Source organism: Ambystoma mexicanum, chromosome 1p (genome assembly GCF_040938575.1).
Source record: "Ambystoma mexicanum isolate Mex_15411 chromosome 1p, UKY_AmexF1_1, whole genome shotgun sequence".
NCBI classification, from domain to species: domain Eukaryota; kingdom Metazoa; phylum Chordata; class Amphibia; order Caudata; family Ambystomatidae; genus Ambystoma; species Ambystoma mexicanum.
In genome coordinates this window covers 408,161,197-408,181,522 of record NC_090921.1, presented here as the reverse complement: position 1 = coordinate 408,181,522, position 20,326 = coordinate 408,161,197, and the positions used below count along the sequence as shown (strand labels likewise).

General features: G+C 44.5%; 1 protein-coding gene across 2 annotated transcripts in view; it reads right to left on the bottom strand.

The window, feature by feature from the left end:
• Window positions 1–5,019: 5,019 nt before the first annotated feature.
• Window positions 5,020–20,326, bottom strand: part of LOC138571570 (tetraspanin-33-like) — a 935,706-nt gene continuing 920,399 nt past the window's right edge. For both annotated transcript variants that reach the window (XM_069649203.1, XM_069649204.1), the window contains one exon: window positions 5,020–8,359. In XM_069649203.1, the coding sequence (XP_069505304.1) occupies window positions 8,255–8,359 (105 nt within the window). In that variant the 3' untranslated portion in view covers window positions 5,020–8,254. The remainder of the gene's footprint in view (window positions 8,360–20,326) is intronic.

The following is a 20,326-nucleotide window of genomic DNA, read 5'->3' as shown; positions in this document are numbered from 1 at the left end:
TTTATCACCGTTACCTGGCCCCTAATTGGGGACTTCCGACTTTCTGCTGTGAACAGGAGGAAAACATTTGTGTTACAATGCTCTCAAACTGTTCAATATGTGCACTAGGGTCCCCTTCAACCCATGGCATGTAACTTTGCGCCCAACGCGGTGTGCTCCAGGGCCGCTCGCCTTTTCCGGGTAACCGCTGCTCAGCGTGCCCGTGTGGGTGTTCCTGTTCCCTCCTCCCCTCTCCTTCATTACTGCTGAGCTGCGTATGTCTGTACCTCTGCACTCACACGGGTTGCACCGATGCTCGGCACACCCCCTTAATTGATGACGTGCCAGCGTCCTCCATGCGCGGCCATCTGCTCACCTTCACCCCATCCTAACTCCTGGCCGCGGCCCCAATTTTCATAAATAGAAACGCGATATTCTATGCAAGCCCTATGGGTGACGTCACCGCTAACACAATATAGTATTGATACACAGTTCGAATGTGTAATGCGCGCAAATCTTTTTTTTTTCACAGTAGCAATCCCCACAATCCCCACAGCTGTCTTCCCACTACACCCTTAGTGGAGTATCCATTAATCACCTTTGTTATTATAATTAAGCTGCACCTGCTGCATCGCCTCATGTGTGATACGTTCCCTCTCAAGGGGAACTTAACCAGCCAATTATCTTCCGCAATCTGAGACAATTCTATCTATTTCCTGCGGGAATACGTCATCTATTCACCGAACTAAAACACTCAAGTTCATAGGGATCCTCGTCTATTCATCGAACTACAACACCGACTCAAATGAATACCACACCCCCAAACATGTGTTCGCTATCCAGACCAATCAGCACGGCACTCCGTTCAACACGTGTGGTCTCGTCGCCCCACCCACTATGCCAATAACACAAGAAGGGACTACCTCAGCTCTGTTCCCTACTACAATTTCACGTGCCACTTTAATACTGATATACCAAATTTTTGCGACAATGTAAAAAACCACCCGCCACCCTATATTACAATACCTCCCTCCACCCACACACCATAATATTGCAGGTTGTATGGGCCATACTCACATCGGGCTTATGTCTGCCGGTGCTGCTCAGCTGCAGACTCACCTCCCAATCACCTTATCACCTCCCCTCATCTGGACCGCGTCTGGACACTCGCCAACTGCGGGCGGGATACTTCTGAAGTCGGCTCCCGACAGCCAATCTCCGGATTGCGCAGTCTGGTCGTCTCGCAGTTCTGCGATGGTTCTGCAGTCCTCCAAAGGGGGCAACGGCAGAGGGGGCCATGTTGCCGGGCTACTTTGTCGCAAACGGTCTCACTGTGGTCTATCTCAAGATCTCAGCAGTGCCTCCAACATGTTAGGGTAATTTTCTGGAGGTCGACAGGGCCGCACCCGGAGTCCGCGGACCTCCAGATGTGGGAAGGCCCTAACTCCTTCCGTGTCCCAGAGAAGTAGGAGGCCCACACAAGAGCAATAGCTTTACTGCTGTTTATTGCATAAAACAGACAGGGACAAGTTCATAGAGCATAGGTTCCAACAAGCATCTCATCTCAAGAGGGCTCGCAGGCCCTTTTTGTAATTGAGTGACGTAACACGTGCGTCATCTGCGAAAGCTCATCCCCAAACCTACCGCAACTCAAGGTTGGTTCCCCGAGTGGTAGGTCCAGTATAGGATAGTATATTGGAAAGGATTATTGGTGGAGACGAGATTGGGTGGTACGCTTGGGTTGTCCCCAAGAATTGCTACTTGGAAATGGTTAGAGAGTTAGTGATTGGTTGTTTTGTGGTGCCGTCAGTGGTTAGCCCCCGTGCCCTGATTGGTCCATCCGCAAGCCCCCAAGCCTGGGACCATTGTCGTTCTGTGCTTGCGGTGCACCTGGTGTTGGCAACAATGTGTGACTATGTGTCAGTGGAGGACAATGGACAGGTCCTGTTACTTGCCATTAGAACGCTTCTTTCCCTATTGCCGCTGGGATCTGAGTTGTTGCACTTTTGTTGCAAGCTGGGTCCCAGATGTGGGACCTCAGTGCTTCAGTAATCGTTGAATCTTGGCTTCGTATCAGGTTGGCCTGGTCACGTGTGTAGGGACCCTGTTTGAGGCAGAATTACGGGGATTTGATTTGTATTTCTGCTTCCGGCAGCTGCAGCAGGGGCAGGCGTAACCTTGGCTACGAGAACATGGAATTTCGTTTGCAACACTGTGACCTTGGCAGTGGTGGCTCCAGTTAGAGCTGTTTTGTGTGTTCAGCGTCTCTGTGGCTTCATGCAAGTTGATCCGAGCCTGCCGATTCTGGTGTTGAGGCCTATTTGGCTTTGTTATATGTAGCAGTATAAGCTCCATAAGGCAAAGGGTGCGGGAGTGCGGTCCTTTGTGCATTGGTCCATATGGTCTTGTCTTCAGGATTAGTTGCATGAAGTGTCTGCAAGCATATACACAAACTCTTCTGGCGTCTTGCGTTTCTGCAATGCGGTTGCTGACCTATATGAAAAATAACAACGATGCATGTCTGTGAGTGTGCGTGGTCCTCTAAATCGTAGCACTGAGCGTGTTCTTTGTGTGGTTTGGTGTGTGTCTGATCAAGGTGCATGGTGGCATGTGTGTTTTGGTCTGTTGTGACTATGTCATTGTGTCATCTCTAACGATGGCATGCGTGGGTTTGTGACGTTTAGTCGAGCTGGTCCATGTGATCGTGTCAGCCCCATTGTGGTTTCCTCCTCGTGGTCCGGGTAGGACGTGGTTAGGATTTGCAGGTGGAGCAGAGTCACAGTAATTGTGGACATCCGGGGCGGTGGATGGATGTGTGAACTCTACTTGCCATGGGTTTTTGGATCGTGACTTTATTGGCCATAGTTTGTATGATGGTCGGGGGAAGGGATCGTCCCATTTTCCCTCTTCAATGTGTCTGTCGATGCTGAACCCAAGGGACTTGGCACAGGTGGCCAGTTGTGGTGTGACCCCATCAGGGTTCATAGGAGAGAGATAGGTCTGGATGTCAGGGTGTTCAGTGTTGTTGGTCAGGAGTAGGAGGGATTGAGCTTCAGAAAAGCAATGGACATCCAGGACTGGATCAATGTGAGGCAGGCCTTTCTCCTCTGGATGTCTTTGATGCCGGATATCTCCCAGTAGCTCTCTGTGTCATCTGCATATTAGTGGATGTGGATGTTGTGTGGAGTGAGGGGGGTTCCGAGCCATTCCATATAAAGAGGCAAGATCACGGGGGCCAGGATGGATCCTTGTGGGACTCCACAGGTGATGGGTAGAGTTGGTGATCTGGTAGAATCCATTTGTGTGAACTGTTGGCGATTAGCAAGGTAGGATTTGAACCAGGTGAGGGCAATCTCGCTGATCCCCATGTGAAGATGTACATTGTCGGTGAGTGTCTGGTGGTCTACTGTGTCAAATGCTGCTGAGAGGTCAAAGAGATCTAGGAGGCAAGGATGGCCATCATCAAGGATTTTAAGGGCATTGTTGATCACCTTGATGGTAACCATGTCTGTGCTGCATCCCGGTCTGAAGCCAGATTGGTAGGACTGAAGGAGGTTATTGGCTTTGAAGTGTTGGAGGAGTTGCGGGTTTACTGCTTACTCCATGATCTTACCAAGGAAGAGAAGATGGGTGTTGGGGCTGTAGTTGCTGGGGTAGTCAGGGTCCAGTGTTGGTTTCTTAAGAAGCAGGAGGATTTGTCTGGTCTTGAGGGTTGATGGAAAGGTTCCTTGATTTAGGGAGCTGTTGATGGTTGTCAGGTAAGGTAAGGGAGGAGTGCTTCAGTCAGAAGGATCATGAGTACGGTGGCCTTGAGGGATGCTAAGGTGGAAGTGAGAGTTTCCATAGTTGGTGTCTTGAAAGTTGTCCAGGTAGTGGTGGTTTTTTGCGAGCTGGGTTGGGATGTGTAAGAGAAAGAACACTGGAGAAAACAACCTGAAAAACTAGTGTCACACAGCCAAGTGGATTCCAGAGAGGACACACCTCTCTGGTAACTAAAATGTTACAAGACCGAGTCCCGCACAGCGTCTGCAGTGAGATGGGTGATAGTGGCAGGTTGCATTGGCTCACCTGCTCCCGAGGTCTCCAGAGACTACCCCAGCCTAAAGGCACCGTGGCCAGTGGCCGCGGCGGCTCAGTCTTTAGACTCTCTAAATTACATCCAGTTTTCCAGTGAAGAGAGTTCACAGCAATAGTCAGAGCTCTCATAAAAGTTGCCCTCCACCCTCTTACAGTGCACTTCACATGCATTAAAATATGATTCATGCCTCCCCAAAATAACCATACTATTATCGACATAAACAGGACTTGTCATCACCCCAAAAGTCTGCATCTACAGAACAACCAAAGAGACAAGATCCAACACGCTTTACTGACAGCCAATACACGAAAAGTTTAGAAAACTAGTTTACTTTTTTCTGTACACATGCAGAACATATATATGAGTAGAGTCAGTTAGTGTATATTTACTACTCTGCCTGCAAAATGTCACATCATTCGTAAATAGCAGCACTTTAAATGCTAAGAGTGTTTCCTAATATTCCACCTGCTACCTTTTTTGTATTTTTGGAAGGAACCTGGGGTTGGTCACACTATGTTACCTGGGGCAGCCAGACGTGGACTCCCTGCTCACTCTGCTCAGAGAGGCACAGCTCCACCTCACTGATGAGGCCCAACAAGGCTGAAACACGTGTATGGGGTTGCTGTTGGTACACTTGTTCATAAGGGATTTCGGTGCTGGACTGCCCATGTGGGCGGGACAATGACTGATATGCAAATGGCTATTTTCCATCTGTGAAAGGTACAGGGAGCAAAAAGCAGATGGCTGCGAACTCTCAAAGTGGTTAGAAAAACCGCTGAACAGGTTATCATGCCGTGTTCTTTCGAGAGAGTGGCGCCTGCTACCTTTTTTGTGTCTTCAGAGACTAATAACCTTGCTATTATCGACATAAACAGGACTTGTCATCACCCCAAAAAGTCTGCATCTATATAACAACCAAAGAGACAAGATCCAACACGCTTTACTGACAGCCGAGACACTAAAAGATTAGAAAAATAGTTTACTTTTTTTCTGTACACATGCAGAACATATATACGAGTAGAGTAAGTGTATGTTTACTACATTGCCTGCAAAATGTCACATCATTCGTAAAGAGCAGCACTTTAAATTCTGAGAGTGTTTCCTAATATTCCTATATATTGCCACAGCACCCAGCACCACCACCCACTGCCACCTGTAATGTCACCCGGTTGCATCATGTAAAAGGCCTGAACCAGTGACATCTGTGTAAGCTACAGAATATATCTGATAGCGCTACCAAATGCCTGAACTTAATAGAAATGCATAACCTCAAGAATACATCTTCTGATTAATACTACTAATAGTCTCGGGAGGATAGCTCAGCGGCAACGTGCTCGTCTTGGAAGCAAGACGACAAGGAGCGCGTTATAAATAACCTATCATATCATATTAGAACACGTGCCACCTGTGCAACATGAGGTGTATAGGTCACCAGGAGAATAGGTCTGCTGTATAATGCCAGAACCCGTATTACCTGGGTAGGATTATATCTGCTGGGTAATGTTCCGATCTGCACCATCTGTACAACCTGCAGAAGAACACTGTTGTAAAAAGCATGAACTTGTAAGGTGCGTGTAACCTCAAGAATGTATCCAAAGCCTGAGCCATCGGTGTGACATGAGGAATATATCTGGTGACTAAAGCCCGAACCTATACCATCTGTGCAACCTGGGGCATAGTTTGGAGTATAATGTTGGAACCTGGAAGATATGTGTGACATTAAGAATATACCCGCAGTATAATGTCTGAACCTTTAACATGTGTGTATAACATGAATAATATGTCTGCAGTATAATGCCAACACCTGTGAGATCTTTCTAACTTTAGGAATGTATGTTCTGTATGTTCCTGACCCTGCAAGATCTATCAAACCTCAGGAGTGTATGTAGTGTGTATGCCTGGACCTGTAAAATATAGCTAACCTCAGGAGTATATGTACTGTGTATGACTGGACCTGTAGGATATAGCTAACCTCAGGAGTATATGTACTGTATATGCCTGGACCTGTAAGATATAGCTAACCTCAGGAGTATATGTACTGTGATTGCCTGGACCTCTAAGATATAGCTAACCTCAGGAGTACATGGACTGTGTATGCCTGGACCTGTAAGATATAGCTAACCTCAGGAATATATGTACTGTGTATGCCTGGACCTGTAAGCTATAGCTAACCTCAGGAGTATATGTACTGTGTATGCCTGGACCTGTAAGCTATAGCTAACCTCAGGAGTATATGTACTGTATATACCTGGACCTGTAAGATATAGCTAACCTCAGGAATATATGTACTTTGTATGCCTGGACCTGTAAGCTATAGCTAACCTCATGAATATATGTAATTTGTATGTCAACACCTGTAAGATCTATAGAACCTCAGGGATACATGTGCTGTACAAAGCCTGAACACATAACACGTGTCTTACAGAAGACTACAGCGCTCTATAGTGGCAGAACATCATGCCCTCCCGATGTTAACCTCTGCTCTGTTGTCCTAGGCCCCGGTAGTAAAGTCTATGGTTGGTCCTGTAAAAGCTGTGTGATCCGTGGAATAGCTCTGGTGCTGCAGTGCAAGGCTCCTGCCTTTTGCGTACCCAGAGAAGTGCATGGCGTGGCCCCAAAGGTGCTCAACGAGTCAAAGGCACTGCAGGGCGGAGGGGCTCTGCCCCAACCACCCCTCCTGCTGCCTCAGTAAGGAGGCACAAGCAGGAAAAGGAAGTGGGCCTTAAAGTATGGGCCCTTTATCTAGGATCTGAGCACGCAGGGGGCGGTCTCTTTGCACGTCCGCTCCCCCTGCAGCAGGCTACAGCAAACAAGGCCGGGAATGGCCAGGGCGATCTCAGGGAGGGTGACATGGAACTGCAGGGCAGGAAGTGGCCATTCTACTGAGGCGGCCAAAGACAGATCAGGCTGGGAAAGGACAATGGGTCCGGCTGCGCTGCATAAGAGAGGCAGCTGCTGCCCAGTATGTCTGCTAAGAATGTTCCTGGCGGCAAGACCCAACGGCGCACGCAATCTGCTGGTACATGCGGACGAGCTGCCGCTGATAGCGTTTAAGTTCAGGGCAGTGATGGGCATGGTTTTGAAAAGAGTGGGCAGGGATCTGAACCAGTATGGCACCCACTCTTTTAGAATAGGAGCAGTCTCCACAGCAGCAGGAGCAGGGGCCGGGACCATGGAATTAGGGAGATCAGGAAATGGAAATTAGGGGTCTATAGAAAATACATCGGGACCGACAGAATGTACAGCACTCCACCGATGGTCTGTAAATAAAATTCTCCTCCCATGCTAGAGGATGCCACGCATAACAGAGAGGTAGCGTGGGTGATTGGCCACTCGTTCGTGGTGAGAGTGGCGGAATGGGCAAATGACAGGAGGAGAGGAAGAAAGAGGGCCTTGAGTAATACCGACATACTCTGGTTTGGTAAAGAAGGAAAAAGATGGGATGAACTGGAGAAAACAGTGGCGGCATTGATGAAAGAGGAGCACCACACCCCAACCACCCCCCCAACGTAGTAATTATCCACCTATGGGGGAATGACTTGGCCCAATTGGGCAGAGGGCACTTGCAGCGCGAAATGTGCCGCACAATGTGTTCTTTGAGCAAGGCCTTGGGGGCGGGGGCGAGCAGTACCCGACGTCCCATGTTAATGGTGTTGCTGCAAATGGCCTGTACAATAAAGACCTTTGACAGAATTCTCACGATTGCCTGGCCAAACCGTCCCACATTTGTACTTGCCTGCTAGACCGACCACATGCTCATCCTCTCGCCTAGCCGCCCTGACCAAAACTGTAGTGACTGGCTCGGCACCCCCGCCCATAGGCAAGCTGATTTATGGGGGACATAGAGTTGATAGGCTAGCTTGCCTGGGGAGAGGAGCCCGGCTGCACATACAAACACGGACTATAATTTCGGCACTGGCTTGGCTGTTGAACTGGTGTCTGTGCGCTGTGGTAGGTGCTTCAGGCAAATAATGGTTAATTCACAGTTAATCACAATATAAACAAATATTCGAATTTCCAACGCAGTGAGGGTTTCCAGCAAAGCAGCACTGGTCATGGGAGGAATGTACAATATGTCCATGTTGTCATCGCAGTTCCCGTCCACGTGGATGGTGACCGTATCGCTTCGTCTATTTCTGTTCACTTGGCGCTTCGTCTATTGCTGTTCCCATGGCGACCGAACAGGCGAAGGTGGCGCTAGCCGTCTTCCATTTGTCTCCTGGGGCATGGGACGTTTTTGCTGTTCGCCGTGATGACGTTGATTTGACGGATTAACAGCATCGCCAACACGATCACAGAAATCTGAAGGGAGAGAAAGTTGCGAGATGTCAAAGGCCTATCATGGGGCAGCGAGCAGAGGAACGGGGCAGATACAACTCTGTCTTCGTTAGTGTTACTTCATGATGCAACGTATCTAATCTGCCCCTACTAGAGTAGTGTGCTGCTCTTCATTCCATCTATGCCTTTTCAAGATGAAGTGGTATCAAAGCACCATACCAATGTTGACTCAGATGAATTTCCCTACTCTAGCCAATGTTGATACTCAAATAGTTATAATCCGTTGGGCAATTTTGTAGACACCCGAAGAGGTGAACTCCCTCTTGGAAGGTATCTCCCGTTCGCATGAATAGTCACATTGCTTACGTGTGTTGGACGCCTCCATCCAGGTGTAACTAGAAAGGACAAGCCGGGACCAGACGAAGGCCTGGCCAGCACAGCACAGCACAGGGCAGCTATGGTAACTGTTGCTCAGGATACCTGCATCTCCTATCCTAGTTTGGCAGAGAGGGGCCAGGGGCATTTGGTTCTCCCAAACTGTAGTGGTGTTCCCACGTCAGTATACAGGTGTGATTTTATTGGGCCGGTCTTTCATATTGAGCATTACAGTTGGAATGTTGGCACATGTAGACCCTTATCTATCTATCTATCTATCTATCTATCTATCTATCTATCTATCTATCTATCTATCTATCTATCTATCTATCTATCTATCTATCTATCTATCTATCTATCTATCTCCCTATCCTATCTATCTATCTATCTATCTATCTATCTATCTATCTATCTATCTATCTATCTATCTATCTATCTATCTATCTATCTATCTATCTATCTATCTATCTCTCTATCTATCTATCTATCTATCTATCTATCTATCTATCTATCTATCTATCTATCTATCTCCCTATCCTATCTATCTATCTATCTATCTATCTATCTATCTATCTATCTATCTATCTATCTATCTATCTATCTATCTATCTATCTATCTATCTATCTATCTATCTATCTATTTATCTCCCTATCCTATCTATCTATCTATCTATCTATCTATCTATCTATCTATCTATCTATCTATCTATCTATCTATCTATCTATCTATCTATCTATCTATCTATCTATCCCCTTATCTATCTATCTATCTATCTATCTATCTATCTATCTATCTATCTATCTATCTATCTATCTATCTATCTATCTATCTATCTATCTATCTATCTATCTATCTATCTCCCTATCTATCTATCTCCCTATCCTATCTATCTATCTATCTATCTATCTATCTATCTATCTATCTATCTATCTATCTATCTATCTATCTATCTATCTATCTATTATCCTATCTATCTATCTATCTATCTATCTATCTATCTATCTATCTATCTATCTATCTATCTATCTATCTATCTATCTCCCTATCCTATCTATCTATCTATCTATCTATCTATCTATCTATCTATCTATCTATCTATCTATCTATCTATCTATCTATCTATCTATCTATCTATCTATCTATCTATCTATCTATCTCCCTATCCTATCTATCTATCTATCTATCTATCTATCTATCTATCTATCTATCTATCTATCTATCTATCTCTCTCTCTCTCTCTCTCTCTCTATCTATCTATCTATCTATCTATCTATCTATCTATCTATATCCCTATCCCCTCATCTATCTATCTATCTATCTATCTATCTATCTATCTATCTATCTATCTATCTATCTATCTATTATTATTTTTTTTTATTTAAGCATTTATCGCAAATTAATACAATTTTTGCTTTTGATTTCCATTGTCTTTCTCGTCATCAAGCCAAACATTTTACTACACATCGATTCTCCTACTTCATTCCACGATGTTAAATGTCCTATGTTTGGCTAAGGTATCCAGGTACAATTTGAACTAATTCACAGAGCTTCGTGGCTGTCTTGTCTTGCAAATTTTTCCTGAATTGCAAACGAGCCTAGTCCTCTGACCGTTTTTTTGTTAAGAACTATGTACATGGCCTCCCACCATGCATCGGAGTCCTGCTCGCATGTTGTTGGCAAATTTGGTAGCAAAGTTCTTTCTCTTTCAGATTTGAGTTGTTTACAAAACATTGTCAAGTGTTGTAAAGATTCCTCTTCTTCGTTACAAAGACGACACATATTGTTTTCTGCTATGCCATATTTCTTCAGAATCTGACGAGTTCTAAGAATGTTCAATCTGAAGCACAATAAACAGTCCCTGTGTTTTGGATTTTCACTTTTTTTAGGTAGTTTGGGAGAATTTTTGGGAGGTTAAATAATTTGTCTGAAAGAGTGAGATTTTGCTTTTGTACGTATAGCTTCTGTTTGGGCCCAGTCTACAGCCAAAAAAGCTTCTTTTACTTTTTTTTGGATTGTTTTGCAACATTTCCATTCGGATGTCGGTATTCTCCATTATCTCTTGGCACTTGTTTCTCCAAATACTTACCAGCCCAGAGTTCTTATACAAAGTTTGTTGCTTTAGCACCCTATATTGGGCTGGACAATCGCTAGAATCTGCTTTTCTGTAGGTTGACAACAGTTTCCATGCTATTTGAACATGTAGCGAATAGAGTCCCAATTTGTGTCTTATTACTCCGCTAGGGGCACAATTTGGGAGCCTTAGCGTTCTTTTCCAGAATCTGCATTCCAAGCGATCCCAGGTTTCCCATGGCATTCTCAAACAACACTCTCCCCCGTAGGTGATAGTTGGTATCACTTTTCGGTTGTAAAAGTCAATTAGACATTGTATCGAGAATTTTCCAAACTTTTTCTTTATTATCAATGCTTGGGCAATAAGTTGATCCATTTTTAGCTCCAGGTTCATTTTCCATGGATTGTCACAACCGTCTCCGCTGATCATGACACCTAGATATTTCAAGTTGCTGGACACTTTGATTGTTGTGTTGTTCAACCTCCATTTAAATCCTTTGCTTTTTTTTGTCTTCGATCTCTTGAAGATTAGGATTTCTGATTTCGTTGCATTTATCTCTTGATTGCTGTTTGATACATATGCTTGTAGGGCGTCTAGTTTTCTTTGTAGCCCTATCTGTGTTAGGTCCAACAACACTAGGTTGTCAGCGTACAGTAGGTGGTTTATGGCAGATCCATCAATGTGAGGGGCCTATGATCTCTCCGGGTTCAAACAGCTCCCAATATCATGTATAAAGAAGTTATACAGTATTGAGGCCAGGGGACACCCTTGCTTTAACCCTCTCGTTGTTTTTATGGATCTGCTAAGATTACCTTTTAGGTCTAGCCGTATTTTAAACTTGGTGTTTGAATGAAAGCTATAATTGACTCCAATAAGTCAGATGGACAGCCCTTTGCCTTGAGTTTTTCCCAAAGAATTTCTCTATCGACTCTATCAAAGGCTGACGCCATGTCGATAAAAGCCAGGTAGATAGGTTGGTTATCTTTTGATGCTTTCATTTTAAGGACATTAAGCAGGAGGAGATTAAGGCCACAATCGAGCTGTTCTACAAAACCCGTCTGTCTGTCGTCAAAGTTACCGCTCGTTGCAATCCACTCTTTTAATCTTTTTAGGAGTATGCCCGCATTAACTTTTCCCAGGACATCTAAAAGGGAAATCGGGTGGTAGTTTTCCGGCTTGGTACGGTCTCCCTTTTTAAAGATCGGGATTACAATGGCGGTTTTCCATGACATGGGTATTTGTCGCATGAGGTTGATTCTATTGAATAAGGCATAACAGAAATCTGCCCACATTTCCGGATCTAACTTGAGCGTAAAATTTGATAGTCCATCCGGTCCAGGAGCACGCGATCCCTTTGCCTTCTTGATAATTGATAATATTTCACTTCTGCTAAAGAGCATTTTCCATGAGCTTTTAGCTAGAGGTTCTTTAAATTCTCTCAAGTTTTCTTTTTTCAGATCATATATTCTCTCAAAATGCTGCACCCATTGATGTTCTTGAATTGGATTTAGTTGTTCATGACCTGTCGGCTTTGCCTGTTCATTAATTAATGTCCAGAAGAGTTTTGGGTTCTTGTTTTCAGTGGCCCGAATCATGTTTTCTCCATCTTGCTGATAAAGTTGGGCTCGATGAGCCTTAACCCAATTGCGATATTTAGTTCTTACTATTTTATCTACCAATTTATTTTCTTTTGTTTTATTGTTTTTCCTTAGAAGCTGCACTTTTTTTGCAGTTGTTTCTTTTTTTCCGCCAGTTGTTGATCGTATTTGTGGAGTCTTTTTACTTGGCGATTTCCATCTTTTGTGCCAGCTGTTCTAAATAAGCTCAGACACTCTTCATATTCCACCTCTATGTTGTTTTGTCCTATCCATTTTTGAATTTCTTTGTTTAGGCGAGGTAATTCTCTGTCTGTTAGGCAGAGTCTATTTAGACTATTATTGGTGCTGACTCTGTAGGTCCATTGTTCACTAGGTTAATTTTTATGATTTCTCAATGATTGCCTCGGGTGCTCAAATGATGTGATAAATTGGTTATGATCACTTTTGTCGGTATTCAAGCTATCCAAAGAGGTTATTTGAGAGAAAGTTCCTGAGTCGAAAAAGAAGTAGTTCAGTGTAGCGCTGGCATTGTACAAGGACCATGTAACTTCTCCAGTTAAGTCGCCTTTAACATTACCATTTACCATTTTAAGATCTCTTATTTTGATTGCTTTCAGCCATTGATTTGATCAAGCATTTTTCGTCTTTTGTTGTGCATCGTTCCCTGTTTTGCATGCTTTTATGCAGTCGATATTTAAATCGCCACAAATAATTATGCTCGATGGAAAAAATTCTGCTCTAAATTCGTCAATATTCTTCATCACTGTCTTTAGAAATGAATCACCTTCTTTTGCCTTGCTGTTCCAATACAGGTTAAAGAGGATAGATGTTGTTTTTACATCTGTTGTTGTATGTTCTTGTTCATCTTTCATTATTACGATTTGTATTAAGGGAGACGGCGCAAGGCAGCGTATGATTGTTTTCTTTGTCGTGTTTTTTATGATGGTTAACAATCCGGCAGAGGGTCTGCCCATGGCTCCCTTTTGAGCTTCGTTTAAGCGACATGTGCGCCCATCAATGAAGGGGGTACTCTGTAGCCAACATTCTTGTATGCATATAATATCAGCTGACAATAATTTGTGGTTTATGTTTTTAAACAGGTGTTTAAATCCTCTAGAATTCCAAAGGCAATTTGAATACTTATACAATCCTGTCGGCTGACGGTCTAATTGGAACTTTGCCCTGGCAGATTTGTAGATAGCCATTCCCAAGAAGTTTTATTATCAATTTTTGTGATTATTTTATGTGTACTTGCAGTGTTGTTTATCTGGGATTCCTCAGGGGAGCCTTTGACAATAATGCGTAGGGCTTTTGGACCTCTCAGAATCGTTGGTGAAAATCTGATAGGTTTAGTATGCGTCTCCGAATCTGGGTCATTCTCCGTCTCTCTCTGTAGACAACTTTTGTCCGAGTTATTATCTATCTATCTATCTATCTATCTATCTATCTATCTATCTATCTATCTATCTATCTATCTATCTATCTATCTATCTATCTATCTATCTATCTATCTATCTATCTATCTATCTATCAATCTATCTATCTCCCTATCCCCCTCATCTATCTATCTATCTATCTATCTATCTATCTATCTATCTATCTATCTATCTATCTATCTATCTATCTATCTATCTATCTATCTATCTATCTATCTATCTATCTATCCCCTCATCCATCTGTCTATTTATCTATATTATCTTTTATATAGCGCCATATCGCCCTTAGGGCTCAAGGCGCTCACATAGACACGAACAACAGACAACAAGAACATGCAAGGTAGTCAGGAGAAGAGGGGTCCAGTAGAATTCAAACATCCGGTAGGGAAGAAAGGGAAATTATGTCATCAAACAAAAAAGTCTTGAGTTGCTTTGTAAAGACGGCAATTGACCTGGTATTAATGTAATTCCAAACGAAGAATGTACCGAATCAAAAATCTGAAAAATCACAGTAAAGTTGTGTTTCACAGGTGGATGTCACATTTGTGAGCAACGACACAGTGCAACAGTTCACACAAGCGTATTCCAAAAGATGGCATGCTCGCTCGCATCACGATGCAAACCCTTTGAAAGCCAAAAGGTAACACGTGTACTCAAATGTTCTTTTGGAATTACATGTCGTGTTAACTGATGCCAGGTGTTGTTCTTAATAGTGTATCGAAGTGCCCCAATCCTAGGCTTTAATGTTTACATTCCGAGGGCTGTAATGTTGGCTCACTTTATAAAGTAGACACGAGTCAAACTAGAGCAAACCAAAGCGCAGAAGGGGGATACAGTGCCCCGGTGACGTGGAGCAGTCTGCAATTTATTTTCTGGGAGCTATGGTTATGTGTGATATTTCTGACACACAGTGCATTTTTAGAAAGAATAGCCACATTCTGTACTGGATTAGGCAGAGTGCATTGTGGGGCATGTCGTTTTTAAGGGGGGAATGTGCACAGATTGGGGCAGGGTACATTACGCAACCTCTCATCCTGCTCTGACCTCAGTGTGGCATTGTGCATTCTGGGAAATGCAGTCCGGTGGGGCCCATGTTCTAAGTGAATGAGGCTGAATACTGATATGTGAAGCTGTACCTGGTGGTGCTACATGGGCATACGACTGCACTGCCTGCACCCGAATATTTGTCATTGCAGGGTTAGTGCACCACACTGTTTCATTGGTGGTTTAGCATGTCTCCTTCAATGAGAGAGTGGCAGCATTCAGGACCGCAGCCCTGCCACTAAGATCAATGGGTGGATAGCTCAGGGGCAACGTGCTCGCCTGGGTAGCAAAACGACACCGAGCAGCACAGGTTCGATTCCCGTCTCTGCGCTTAGAAACCCGTGGGCATTATGCGCATTATAAATAATCAATTGTGATTATGCCAACCATCTCTTCCACTGGGCCCATTATTTATTGTATTTTGGAGGGAGGTGGCAGGGAACAGGATTGGTAAACTGTAGAATAGAGTCCATCGGCCGGGGTTGGCAGCCATCCTCTGTAATAAAAGTTCATTGCAGGAGTAAAGGGAGGTTAATGTGTGGACATTTGTGAGTGGGCTAGAATGCATTTTACTTATTTTTTATTTATTTTACTGATCATTTACGCATATGCAATAAAATGGTGTTTCCAGGCGCCACCAGGGCAAACTGGGGAGTCAACCAGGGCAAACTAAGCATTAGTAAAAGCAGTAAATAATGAAACAATCGTGGTCCTGCTAGGCCTGGTGACATTCGGACGAAAGAGGTTTCACAGATGTCTGGCCTCTGGGTACCTCCGAGGAAGACTTATTTTCTGGGAACTGTAGACCAGCTATTACTGTGCCCCAGCGAGGCAGAGGACATTTTGAGGACGAGCAGTTTTCTGAGAGAGGTCACCATACATGACAACATTATCCAACATTCCCGAAACAGTCCAGTCCCGGTTTCTGCTCTGCATTTGTGGACTTGTAGTCCTGTGTTTGTTGGGGAAATAAGGACTGCAAATCTCCGAATGAAAACTTAAGGACTGGACTAGTTTTTTCAGAATGGAATGGATAATGCTGGCATATGTGGGCCACCTATACTGAGTAGGTCTCCTGGTACATAAAGTCTTGTATGGACAGCTCCACTCAGCAGGGTTAGGTTGCAATGTGATACATGTATCTCTCTGGGGGTCCAATCGCTGGGTAAAGCCTTGCACATAACAGGACAGTGATTTCTTTGGGGACCTGCGCTGTGTGCTCTGATGCGGATGCAGTTCTGCAGGACCTCTGTGCTCAGTGAAGAAGTGTGCTATATGGCATGCGAGGGAGGCACCTGGGCCTTTGAGGCTGAAACTGGCATATAGCTGAGACGCAGTATATGAGGTCGGACGTGGGCATATGATGTGTGTACATAGACATGTATGGCTGCACAGCACCGGCCATGTGACTGCAATATCCCAGACATAAGATTACTATGGCTGTGCCTGTGAGGTTACAAGTTGCATTAACAAGGCCAGACTAATGGACTCTGCAGTGCTTGTTTAAATGTTTGAACAGATGTTCTTTCCCCAGGGAATTCGCACTCTAAATAAAGTACTGTGCAATGTTCCAGGGTCAGGCTGGAAGTACATTTGAATGTGTGGCAATTCCTTAGTTATGGAGTACTTCTGCCCAAGCGTGGGTTGTCCTTGTATCCAGGGAACATGATTCAGGGGCTGCCGACAGCTGGTCATCGGCTGTGTGTTGGGATTCAGATTCTATGGCAAGACAGGAGGCTCATATTATGCATTACCATCTTTACTCTGAAACTACAGAAGCAAAGAAAAACCTTTTACAAACAAAAAAAGTTTGAAAACAGAACTAAATAGAGTTCAATGTCAATGCAAGGGCTGACTCCCCAAACCATCACGGAGGACAGGTCATGCCCTGGAGGAGACCAATGAGCAGGGACCCTTCTCTATATAGGTCCTTTACTCCAATCCCAACTCCTCTTTCTTTGCTGCTGACACCACAGCTAAGTCACTCCTTGTAGTTGTGTCTTGCATGTTAGTCAGTGGTAGGCCATAAATTGTATGAATATAAATGTATTTGTGTATTTGTAAATAATATTAGGATGCCTTTATGGTATAAAGAAGTTTTTTCTGCTTTGGTAGCACTGTGTCTGGGAAGCCACGTGCGGCCTCCGCTCTTATTTATGTGTGGTTTTAGTGCTAGAATGTTAGGGCTCGCGCTGGTAAGCTTGGAAATTATTTCAACCTGTGCGCGCCAGTCTAACGGAAGCTTTTGTTTCAGAGCCGGTGCGCGTGGGTAGCTTTGAGAGAGGGAAATCTGTTCAGTGAAAGTGTCTGCAGGGCGTCATGGACAAGGTTCATTTTTTCAATGGAGAGCTGTGTTTTCTCAGGTCTGGCATCTTAGTGACCCTGGGTCTTGACCCCCCCAAACCCACAGGGAAGGCCCCTCAGCTGGCTGCCACAGACTGGTGTCTGACAGTGATTTACAGCGTGCCTATGCAGGACACTGTTGGTTTAATTTATTCCATTGCGATTTTGTTGATTAACAGCAGAGCGCCACTTTGTCCTCTAACTGAGCTATTTGCCAAGCATGGCCGCTCATCTTATCTCTACTGCTCTAATAGAAGCTTCTGCTTCAGATCTGGTGCATGCCAGAGGAACGTGGTGGCTTACTGTTTAGGGATGTTGACATGAGTCCAGGAGAGTGTTAGTTCAATTACCTTCAATGTTTCCCCTATGTCTCTTTTCAGTAACTGTGTAATTTATATATACTGATGTGTAATGTGGCAAAAGCTTCTACGCAGTTCAGAAGTGAGATAGCTCAATGATAGAGCTGCATGTTCACCATGCAGGAGGACCCAGGTTCACTTCCAGCCTAATCTAGTACATTTTTTATTTACAATATATATTTGGCCAACCCGCCCGCTCAAGAGCCTGATGCACTGCCACTCTGCAGCTTTGTTAAGCGCTGCATATGGCATAGGTGATAGCCTTCACTGTAGTGTGCCATAACCTGCTCGGTTGCAGGCTTTGCCTGTGTCCTGGTGCGAGGTTGCCCTTGCGTACTGCTGGTTTCCACACCCTGCTAGGGTGAGCAGTTTGAGGGACACTTGCTCAGTGTACTCCTTTACTGAACAATATATTGTTAAACTATATGTGAAACACATTCATGTTTTTCCTGTTGGCAGTAGCCCAGTTGGCTCAGTAAGCATCAGCTTTTATATAAGGGCCCAGGGTTCGGGCCCCTGTTCGGGCGTATCCCCACTTCCTAGGAAAGGATTACTTTCTATTTATTAATTATTAATTAATTAATTAATTAATACTTCAAAGAAAAGAGTATTTGGATGGAGAGTTTGGAGGAGGTCGTTATCACACCTTAGGGGGGGGGGCTACCTTCCTTTCTGGCCATCACTCAGTCGCTAAACTTTAGTCCTTTTAGTAAATTATGTTGGCCCCATACGTTAGTTAGTTACAGGACAACTCAGTCCTTTCACTCCCTTAGGCAGTTCAGTCCCCTTTTTCTTATACTAATAATTGGGGATATACTAAAATGTTAGACCCCTTTTTTCCTCTTGATCAAGACGTCCTGGTATCATTGTTTGCCAGGGAAAGGGAAGGACCCCATAGGAGGGGTAGATGAGGACTGGAAGGCTGGTGACTGCGTGTTGAATACATTACCGAGATTTTCTCTCGACAGGTTGAAGAGGGAAATAACCCCTACTGTCCCTATTGACATACAAGGGCGTGGGGCTTGAGGTGCAGATGGGGTTTTGCCTGCTCGGTAACACCAATTCCACTCCTTAAAGGGTGGCGTGATTTCCCTTATTGTTTACCCAATATGGCATTAATCAATGCAATTTTATCTATTGGCGGGGACAAGGTCACCTCAAAGTAACTGTTTAGTCTTGTAAGCAATAAAACGTTGTGCAACCCAGGTTCTGACCCTGATGCAGTGGCTACGAAACACTTGCTGGTATCAGAGTGAAAGATTACCAAATAATAACATTCTGTAGTTCTTCCTATGGTTTTTCCTCCCAAGGCGTTGCCTGTTCCCGCTAATACGTCTAGCGGTGTTTACAATTTCCCCTCTGCTCGAGGAGTACAAGCCCAGTTTTTACCCTCAAAGGGGTTGTTTCTCTTTGCAGTCGGTAGGTGGATGTTTATTTTCATTCTTTTTTCCCTTCAGCGCAGCGACATGAGTGCTTGCTTTGACATTTGTGCAGAGCCTGCTGACGCAGGTTTTCAAATCCTGGAAGGGCCCAAAGTCAATCTTTCATCCTTCCGAGGTCAATAAATGAACACCATACACCGTGGGTACTATTAGTAAGCAGCGCTCAGATACCTGAGGGTTTGTAGCACTATATATGTGCTATTTTATTATGTGTAATGTGCTTCGGTTTCCTTTCCCCTGATCTCCGGAGGCCAGTCAGCCTTGAATGCATACAGAGGTCCAGGCCTCAATGTTGAAGGGACGGTGTTCCAGTATTCCTTCACAGCCTTTAAATTACTGGGCACGATAATTATCCCAAGGTCATTGCCCTTCTCCCTCCCTCCCTCCGACACCCCTGTCCTGCCCCCCTCTCTATCCTTTTCGCGGAGGGTTGCATCATAAAGTTACACCTCTGGGAGGAGCACCAGAGGAGCACCTGAGGGTTTCAGTTTTTCCCTTTAGCAGGAGTATCTCACTAAATTAAGGGGATCCGCTGCAGGGTCACTTCAGCCATTAAGGTCTGGAGGATATACTTGTTTCTTGTTTTGGTTAAGTTTTTCAGTTCCAGTGGAGTGAAGTCTTTTCCTTAGATAAGCGGAGGAGGTTTATCTCCTCCTCTAGGAAGGGACAATACCCCTCAGTGGGATGGAGGGGTTTGGGGGTGGTGCTCATCTTCCATCTAAGTTATTACGGCCTCACGATCACAGGGTGTTTCAACGACTCAGCATTAGCCATCCACGCAAGTGTCTGTCAGTGAGATTGCTCGAGGGCAGGGAGACACTTCGTTAGTGACTGGGTTCACTTAGCTGCCTGCATGGCAGGTAGATATCTTGGTTCCCTCTGGAGGTTGGGCTACAATAAAGTGCCAACACAGTGTGCTGGGGTGTTAAGATAGTTCAGATTTACTAAAATGGAGGTCAGTCCTCCTCCGGTAAGCAAACTTCACATTAACTGGGTAGTGATCAGTTTCGTAGCAGCCTAGAGTCTTTCTCAAGACTATGGCATGTGTCCTCCTTCGGTTAGTTATGTTCCTCTAAAGGATTTATCAACCAGGAGAGAGGGGATAAGCTTCAGGCCCTGGTACATCTAGCAGGGGAGTACAGGTATCACTATGATGGAGCAATTAAGTTTTTCTCTTTGCCAAGTTCTGTCTCTTAAGGGTCAGAGTTATGTAAATATCTCCCTGTTGTCATGATAGCAGAGTCCTTCTTCAAGGGCTCAGGAGGTCTGAGGGTCTCCGTCTTACGGCTTGACAAATTTAACTCTTCCTGGTGTTTTCAAGG